Below are 9451 nucleotides of genomic sequence, written 5' to 3'. Positions count from 1 at the left end.
TTATTGTTTGCAGGTTGTAAATGGTTTCCGGCTCCCATCTTTGTGTTCTCTTCTGATTCACTGTCTCCTTCAGGAAGTTCTGGATGCGCTCTTATTGGAACCAGGTTTAAGGAAAAATGTGCCGAACGCCTGGCAAATCTACGGTTATCTGACTCGTAATTGGTTAACGGATCAGCCTCCTCCGCAGGACTCTTCTTATTGGAGTTTAGCAATCCCATTTCAATACCCGAGGTGGCTAGAGATGCATAACGGCCTCTTCCATTGCCGTTAACTCCGTCGGGCGACGGAACGCTTACGCTGGTCTGTGGTGTGGAGAGCTGCAACGCTTTTAGGGCGTTGTCGACCATATTTTTCTTCCCGCGTGAAGGAAGCTTAAGCTTCACCTTTGCGTAGGAGTTATACAATGAGAAGTTACTGGCCACCACAGACACTGGTAGCGCTATCATAAGCACACCACTAATTGCACAGACACAACCCACTAACTTACCAGGCAGAGTTGTCGGATACATGTCACCATACCCCACCGTTGTCATGGTTACTAAGGCCCACCAGAATGAGACTGGAATGTTGACGAATTTGGATTCGGGCATGCTCCGTTCAGAGTAATAGGCGAGGCTGCCGTAAACTATTACTTCAAGGCCCAGGATGAAGATCAGGAAGTACAATTCGCGCGAACTGGCGCGAAGCGTTTGCGTAAAGACTTGCATAACGTAAGAAAATTTTAATGGTCTAAAAGTGCGGATCATTCGAAGCACGTACAAAATACTGAAGTTTCTGATGACTTGGTCGTATGGCGTAAGAATAACCAAGTAGAACGGTATGATAGCAATGAAGTCTGCCCAGTTTTGAAGCGTTTTTAGAAAGCGCACGCGATCGGCACAACACAACAGACGTATTACGATGTCTAACGTGAACCAAGAAACAGCTACAGATTCGATGATGAAGAGCACTTGGTTTTGTGCGGAGTCCTCGTTACTAAAGTAATCTAAAGTCAGGATACAAAACTGTGTTACAACCGCCACGTTAAATATGAGAGAGATGTAACCAACAGCCTGTTGGAAAACAAAAAAATTAAACATAGAGTAAGTTAACGCGTCATTAATAAAACTAATACCGCTTTGTGATATTTTAAGGAACAGGGGCCCATTTCTCGAAGGTCCCGAAAAGTTTTCGCACTCGGAAAGTCGTAGCAAAATCTCAAACCTTATGATTACAGAGCTGTTTTATGCACATATTCTGAATATAAACAGAGGTTCCCTTCATACAAGAAGTTTCAGGTGTATACACGTCTCCGTTTACAGAAGAATTAAAAATGGCTTTACGGGCCAGAAAAGTTTCCCGGGCTTTCGAGAAACGGGCCCCAGATCCCTTGAGGGCCCAAAATTGCGAAAAACGTAACGATATTGAGACGCATCCCTGATTCAATGTTGATGAAAGGTAAGTCCGTGCTAAGGGGCATATAAGGGATTTGGTATTGTGTTGGTGGGTGTTCTAACTTGGGGTTTCAACTTGACCGAATTGACTTTGGTTCAATTACGAATCGTCAACTGATCGAGTAACTCGATAGTAGATAAAACAAAACTAAAGCGAACAAATTTAGCTAAGTATGAAAGCAGGGAAAAGTTGACAAACTGCTGACATTGTTTCTGGTATTGGAAAAATAACAGATTAGAAATGTTATAATTTTCTTCGACACATCCGTCATGTTAGTATATCGGTCCTTTCTCCCAAGGCGACCTTCCTTATTGACGAGTTTATAACGTAAAACAAGAACCTGGAAACGACTGATTTTTCAATGACGTCAGATGCCTTGGATGGTTAATTTACTTACTCAACATGCGATATTTGCTCTTTTACAGACCGCAGACAGCGCATAGTGGATTGGTTGATGCTGAAGAGTCATAGTAAGACAACAAATATTTGGTTTTAAGGCGTTGAGGAAACTCTTCCTTCCGGTGGAAAAGATCCCTGATTGTTTGTGTTAACATGGCAAAAAGTTGAACTCTAAATTGCAAAAATTGCTTTGTATCTCTCCTCTCATATTGTTTTAAACTTTCTTGAGGGTAAGAAACAGGCCGTTTCTAATTTTTTTTCTTTTAATATAAAAAAAGGAGTTTTGATCTTTGGAAAATTGGTTTCCAAGGGCAATTTAAAGGCTCATTTTACACCTTTTATGCCTGTCAAGTGTTTGTGTGAAGTCCGATGATAACGCGCATATCACTTTGGCTAACTGCGTACATAGTTGATGCTTGTGATATGCGAGGTTTTTAATGTATACAAACTGAATGAGACAAGTTGATCGCTGATAAGTCGCTCGCTTCAGCGTTACGTGTTTAGACACAAGGCTTTTTACATGTACCTCCTTTGGAATCAAAGCGCGACTTATGTTCAGCTGTTATCCTCATATATGAACTATTTCATATAAACTTCACATCACTGCATATTCATGTTAAGTAAAACAGGTTTTGTTTTAAGACAATTGAACAGTGCAATAATATATTCTAAGTTCTTCTCAAGCAAATTGCACATGGTGGTGCGGATGGATCTTCGAAAAATTAAAAATTCTGATAAGAATTAACAATAAAGTTCTTTATGCATAAAATGAACAAGATGAAAACGGGTTACGACGCCTTTTTGGTAACATATTTGTTTTTTGCTTTCGTCATTTTTGCTGAGTTTAACTGGAGAACTGAATAAATACTTCGCCCCAGAGAAGATTAATTCTCATTATATCTATAATATGGCTGTGTGTGCCAAACGCGAGCAATTTTAGAACCATGTACTCAAGAAAATGGATTTCACAGGTCGTAAACTATGTTTCATCATATCGTAATTATCGTTGCAAGCTGAGGAAAGATTGCAAGACATGAAAAGAAATCAATAATCCAGACAAGTGTCTTGTTTGACAGATTAACAAAAGATTCTCATTTTTAGTAGCAGAAGGAGACATTTATATTCAAAACGCTTGTTCACCTGTCTACATTAACCGATGGAAAAAGTGAATATAATAAGTCGCCAAGATGGAAACTTGAAAAATAATATTTCATTCTAGATTAATTAATACACTTTTCTTTCTCTGAGAGAAACTGAAGATACTTGAAACACGATTTAGAATATCATTTCATTGTGTTCTTATCGAAATTTGTCTTTCTAATCAATGCACGCTACTCTTGTCGGTTTTGATATCTTTCGTGTTGAGGAAGGAACGATTCTTTTCAAGCACGAAATCGGAAGCGGCATTTTCAATAGTCGACGTTAAGTCTAGGCTTGGCCAATCACCGTAAGAAGGAGGGAGTTTTCATTCATTAAGAAAGATAGCTAAATAGAAAAATTGAACAAACAGTGGAAAGACTAAATTAGGGGAAAAAATTGTCTCCCGTTGACACTAAGCAAAGGTTTTCTTTTTTTCTGAACTTCGGCGTGGCTGACAGGTTTCTCAAGAAAGCTGTCGCTCGTAAAGTTTTCATCGCCTCGATATCAAAAGCGGATACCTCTTTTGTTTGCATTTTTAGACCGAGCTTGCATTTACAATGTTTGTGTTATCGCGCTCTCTTCTTCCGCAAATTTATTGAATATACAAAGCTGCTAGAGTCTAAGCCATTAGCGCAATAAGAGCTATTACCAGATACACGAAAAGCAGAAAATTAAGAAGTAAACTATTATTCATAAGCCGTAAAACATCGTGAAACGAGGCTGCCACAGCGCCGATAAGCATATTTCATTACGGCGTAGCAACTTTTGTATTTTGTTCTAAATGCAAATAACTGTTAAGCTGAAAGCAAATGAACAGGAGCCTGGTTTTGTGTCTTGGAGGATGGTTTTTTATGGTTTTCATTGTGAGGAAGTTCAACGGCTTGTAGTTACTGGTAAAATAAAACTAAAACAATTAAAGAAAGGAAGACTTACAATAGCTGAAAAGCGGCCATAGTGCGCAGTGGCTTCCATGCGGAAACATCGTTAAGTTCTTTTAGAGTAAGGGGACACATTAAAATAAAAAAAGCCGTAATGGTTAACAACAGCGGGTACGTAACTTAGACAACAACATTAGAAGTAGCAGGATGTTGAAATCATTCAAACGCACAATATACGTTTGATGTGTGTTGTTGTACTCACCCTTGCAAATTTGGAGGAGTAAGGGTCATCAAATGTCTTCCATATTCTCTTTTTGAGCGCTTGCCAAGGGTATCGCACACGCGGAGCCGTTATTCGACGCACGTCGTGGCAAATTTCACTGCCACTGCTCGGGATTTCGATGTCTCCAGAACCACTGTCGATATCATCTTCAAAGTCTGAATCCTGATCATCGTCTCGTGAAAATCCTTGTAATTTCTCTTCGGCGTCTCGATGTTCGTCGTATTTCGCCCAACAACACGTTTCGATCTGTTTTTCATCCAGACCCCAGAAGTTAAGCTCCTCCTCAAACAGTGGGCCACACACATCTCTTGGACAGTGGAGCTTTCCTGTGCGGTAAAAGTTTAGAATGTGTGTAAAAACCGCGGGATTCCGATCAAAGAAAAATTCGCGCTTTTGTCCAAGCGGCCTTGGATCCTTTAGAGCTCGTTCAGCTATCCATGCCAGGCGCGTATCAGGTATACTAGCTAACGTGCTCACAAATGTTTCGTGTTTTTGTCCTCCCACGTTTAAATAGAGCCTTGTTTCTCCCGGATTGTCTGAATCGAAGAGTCGAGACCGCGATCGAGACATTATTAGAGGAGAAGAACTTGTATGTTGCCAGGCAGAACAAGCAGCGATGTTCGGCGGCGGCGAGGCAGTTTCCGCGGCAGAGTTATCTGCGATGTCCGACTGCGCGTGTTCTTGAATCCTATTGGGGCACGAATGTTAAAATTCAGTTCCACTAGAAGTAGGTTTGTAACTGATATTTATCTATGGGTCAATATCTGCCAGTTCTGAACACGAGTTTTACCTGTTCTAAAGTACTATGTCACTTTTGGTTTTTGGTTATTTGACTTCATATCACAGCAACTCTACCGACTGCATGGGAAACGTGCTGGCGAGCTCTGTTACCCTGGGGCAATAAGGCATCTCTCGCTCATTTGACGCTAAATCAATCCGCAAACACTCGCCGAGTAAACACATAAATCCCTTTTCTTTCAAACAGACACCCCGAGGGCTCGTTAGCCGTGTTTAACATGCTCTCCCGGTGGCAACATTTTCAAGTTATTTCTCTTTTCTTCTAACGCAAGTAAAGGGTAATGAGCCTTTAAGCTAGTTTTAAAGTGCTGCCATTATAATTCTCTTACCACGCAACGACAAAATAAAATTTGACGTTTTTATCGTTCTCGCTGTCACGTTGGTGTTGCTGATTCAAACGACACTTTGTAGCTCGCATCCACAGCGGAAACCGACAAGAGTGTTGTGTCTACCTTGATGCCTTTTAAATTGATCGTCCTTTTGTTCGCTTGTAAAATAATATTTTGATCCTGAACAGAAAAACAGCAAACTGCCGAGGAAAGACTCAGGTAAACCAAAGGAGAACAAGAGAAGCGCGGCTATCAAGCGTTTCGTAAACATCATTTTATATTCTTCGAAAAAAACAATATAAATGACATCATCTCTGTTTAATTAATTCGTTAGAGAAAAGTATGCAATTATGTTTCTATAAAGCTCGTCACTCAAGAGAACGAGACAAATGGTAGCTCGGTCGCTAAATATGCTGGCTTTTCTCGTTCATTAGGTAGCGATCAATCTGCTCAGGATCTGCTCGATGTGTTGTTGTGTTTTGGCACTGTATACTTAGACTTCTTGAAGCCGTGTAATCAAGCCAAGCCGACTATTCCATGATAGCTTATTTGCTCTTTGCTGTTCCTTTGAGTGACCGCGTGGGTCAATTACCTTCCACTGAATTTACTTAAAAATTTAAAATATTTGTAGAGTATTTTCAAGAGTTCAATAGAGTCAGTTGAAATTACCAGTATTATACTTCCCCTAAACTGTTGCTCATTGATTAAACGTCTGTCGCAAACAGAAAAAAAAAAACACTTACATAGCTATCCTGTGAGCTCCTTTCTTTCGTTTGGACACAAACGACATTTCTTTTTATCCTGGCCAGTCAGCGCTCGGGTCAGCGGGACTTGCAATCAGTGGCCAGGCTACTATCGACACGATCTGAGTTTTGCCGAAGAAAAACTTAATCGGCAAAATCTGAAAGGATCTCCGCTCGAGTTGTAGAATTCAGTATCTTCATTGTCCCGCCAGCGCACGTATTCTGCGTTGACAAGACTAATGATCCAAAATAGCAATAGTGGCTTCTTTATTAAGGACTCAGTATTTCAAGGTGATGACTGAGAAGCCAAGGTAACTGAGAAAGCTCATTGGACATTCAATTTGTAATGCTTCTTCAGTCAGGCCAAAATATAAACACTCAGTTATTTCCTATGCCTTAGGGGTCAATACCTGACATTATCAACCACGGCTCAGGATACGGACGATATTTATTTTCGGGTTACTCGTGCGATAAGATTTTCAGAATTTGAACGGCACCGAGTAGATAACATAGAAATACATACGATTTCTGAGAACTCAGTCCAAGAAACGCCTTGTTTAATGTAATTAAGTGAACGTCTCTTTCCTTGACCTCGTGTCAAGACAGTATTAGTGTTCTGTGTAAAATTACGGATGTTATTTTTGATGTAATCCTAAAGAAACTTGTTGGTCTTGTCGATAATACGTCAAACCATTTGCAAGAAATTCGTCTTTCGGTAGAATTTAATTTATTTCGTCTCGTTGGCTAAACTGATTGAAATATTACGTGATGTTATGATAACCTTAGGTGTAAACAAATTGGATAACCAACTGAACACAAAACCGCAATTTATTCCAGAAAGGAGCAAAAGAAAAAAAAAAAAAAAAAGCAAGCGCAGTTGAATTGGCGGCACTAATCGGCATGGCGCTAAAACAGACAGAGCCGATATTCTGTAGATGTGCTTATGTAATCATGTAGTACCTGGCAAGGTGACGAAACCTCTTAATATTTTGGTTTGAGTGACGAACGATGAATGAATAAGTTGAGAATTGAAATCATCACTGAAAGGTATCGACTTAAGCAGAAAGAATACTGAGAACACTGAAAAGAAAAGAAAATCAGCCGCCTGTTACACATCGCACTGCATGACTATAATACTGAGCCTAGAAAAGCCCAATACGGGAGAAAACTACATGTTCTAAAATGGTTAGAGATTTCATGCAAACAAGTGAGAAGGGCAAACTAAAAGAGTCCATCAATGTAACAGGGGAAATACATTGTCTCGTGCACTCCAAATTTTCAAAACTGTGACTATTAATAATATGAACATTCTACAAGAGTGTTCGGAGAAGTAACCATAAAAATTTAACCATAGTACAAAAACAGAAGTCTGCTGTTAGCAGAGCTCTCTATTTCTTTGCAAACCTGAAGAAAAAGGTTTTATATAGTTATGTCGAAGAGCATCCCCTCTTCCTTTCACTGTGAGAACTGTAGTTGCAGAGTGGCGCTGGAACTGACTCATCGCTCTGAAACTGGCTCGGATTAACTCGGTGACTGAAGGAGGAGGAAAGGTTAATCCGTAAGAACAATTCGAGTGTGGATTGCTGAGCAGACTGTTTTGACACCGTAAAGCGCCAGTTAAAAACTGCAGTTATTTGCTCTTAGGTGTTATAAATTGTTCCAAAAATCGAGTACTCAGTGAAAAACGGCGGAAAGTAGCCTTAGTGAATCGATAGCAGTTTTCCAACTTCTTGTATTAAATTGACCAATTCTGGAGTTTGATTTCGGGTCTTAATGTGCTTAAAGTTGAAACATTGAACTGGAGACGCTCAATAGGAAACCGCACGCGAAGTCAAATGGGAATCTCTTCCATTTGACTAAGCGAAGAAAGCCAAGAGGACCCTACATATAACATATGTAGAGCACAGCGCTCGGTTGAAATCTATTCACGCTCTCAAGTGCGCGTAAAATTTAGTCAGACCCTGATAATCACTATACCTTCTATACGTGACCATACTTTACCTTGCATTAACGCGGAATGATCTCTTTGTCGACTTCTTGCCGTGACAGTGGTGGTACATGTTGACTGTAGAACTGATATGATGCGATCTGGTAAAATGTAGGAGAACAGATCGAGTTAAAAGGAAAATGATAACAATCTTATTATACGGCTGCAAACGTAACGTCACTCTAAAATTGACATCAAAATATCATTTCTTATCTACCTTATCAACTGAAACGTCCAGCGCGCTTTCAATAAACTTGTCAGCTCAATTCTCCATATTTTTGGCCATAAAATGGCGGTTATCGCGTACAGTTTCAGTTGCAAAATTAACGTTTTATAGCAATCACTTAAGAGAATCTTTTTTTTTTTATTATGATCGATAATGTTTTTAAATTCTGGTTCTAACGTCCAATCATCAACGTGATCCGCGTTCGGCTACGTGTCAGATATATGAGCCGTAACGAGAAATTATATGTAAATCACGTTAAGCAATTAAAGGGTGAAGTAAAACTGTTGACCTCTACTAAATTATCCTGTGCAGGAATGACAAAATTAACATTGTTACGAGATCAATGCGAAGAGCAGACTTTAGTTCAATTGTCATTGATGCAGACAAAGGAATGTTTTTAATGACGGAAGAGAATTTTCCTTCTTCGAGACCTCCAGTAAACTCCATCACTTTTTGAATTCTCATATTCGGATTCAACTGCTGTTACAGAAAACGCGAATGTCGGTGTAAGCGTGGTTTTCCCGGCTGTAGTCTAGGCAAACGAAAACACAGATTGTAATTGCCTAACTAAAACCATACGTCATAAACGAGTTAATCGCTTGGTCAGTGCAAACGGTAATCTAGCTGTGTTCGGCAACAGATTGAAGAGAACTCCGGAAGTGAAAAAATAAAAACAAAAATAAAATAATGTGCAGCCTTTTTTTTTCGCGGTGATGAAAATTTTGAACCTTGTCTGACTTCAAGTCTTGTAGTCCTTTATTGCTGCTGCCGGCAATACGCTGTGACAAAAACCCGCATTTGCTGGATAACATTAAACCCTTAGTATCATGACATGAAATGTTTCTGTTGTAGACATTTAGTCTTCCTCCGCCGTCATGTCAGTAAGTAACTAATGGTAGTCTATAACAGGGACCAATGTTTTTCATTCAACAACGCAAAAGTAGATCCATCGCCACTGATTTGTTTATTTATTTTTATCTGAGTGAAAGTGGTATACTTGGCACTGGGTGCAATTCTTCAATGTGGTTTAAATTACGTTGCGTTTGGCATCTAGCGTTATATGGTTAGATTCTCGCTCGCTAGGCCATTCGTAGTGTTCTTTTTGTTTGTCATTTGTTGTAATAGATACGTTTCTCCATTCTATTCTGTAGATAATTAAAGAAGGGCAGTCACTGATAGCTGTTCACCACTATTACCAGCTGCATGCCTCGCCGATCGGCACAATGCCCCGCCT

The 9451-nt window shown here is 39.8% G+C and overlaps 1 protein-coding gene across 4 annotated transcripts in view; it reads right to left on the bottom strand.

Annotated features, from left to right (window-relative positions):
* Positions 1 to 8924, bottom strand: part of LOC110056246 (voltage-gated potassium channel KCNC1-like) — a 9559-nt gene extending 635 nt beyond the window's left edge. The window contains exons 1-4 of one of the 4 annotated variants that reach the window (XM_020762703.2): positions 8209 to 8924; positions 8006 to 8092; positions 4114 to 4822; positions 1 to 1052 (exon numbers count right to left, since the gene is read on the bottom strand). The exon at positions 1 to 1052 is cut by the window's left edge and continues 635 nt beyond it. In XM_020762703.2, the coding sequence (XP_020618362.2) occupies positions 1 to 1052; positions 4114 to 4822; positions 8006 to 8064 (1820 nt within the window). In that variant the 5' untranslated portion in view covers positions 8065 to 8092; positions 8209 to 8924. The other 3 variants (XM_020762706.2, XM_020762702.2, XM_020762707.2) reach the window with 3 other exon arrangements.
* Between the last annotated feature and the right edge of the window lie 527 nt (positions 8925 to 9451).

The sequence above is a fragment of the Orbicella faveolata genome, unplaced genomic scaffold (genome assembly GCF_042242905.1).
Source record: "Orbicella faveolata isolate gen_17 unplaced genomic scaffold, um_ofav_v1 contig_24, whole genome shotgun sequence".
NCBI lineage: Eukaryota > Metazoa > Cnidaria > Anthozoa > Scleractinia > Merulinidae > Orbicella > Orbicella faveolata.
This window is presented reverse-complemented; position numbering and strand designations above follow the sequence as displayed.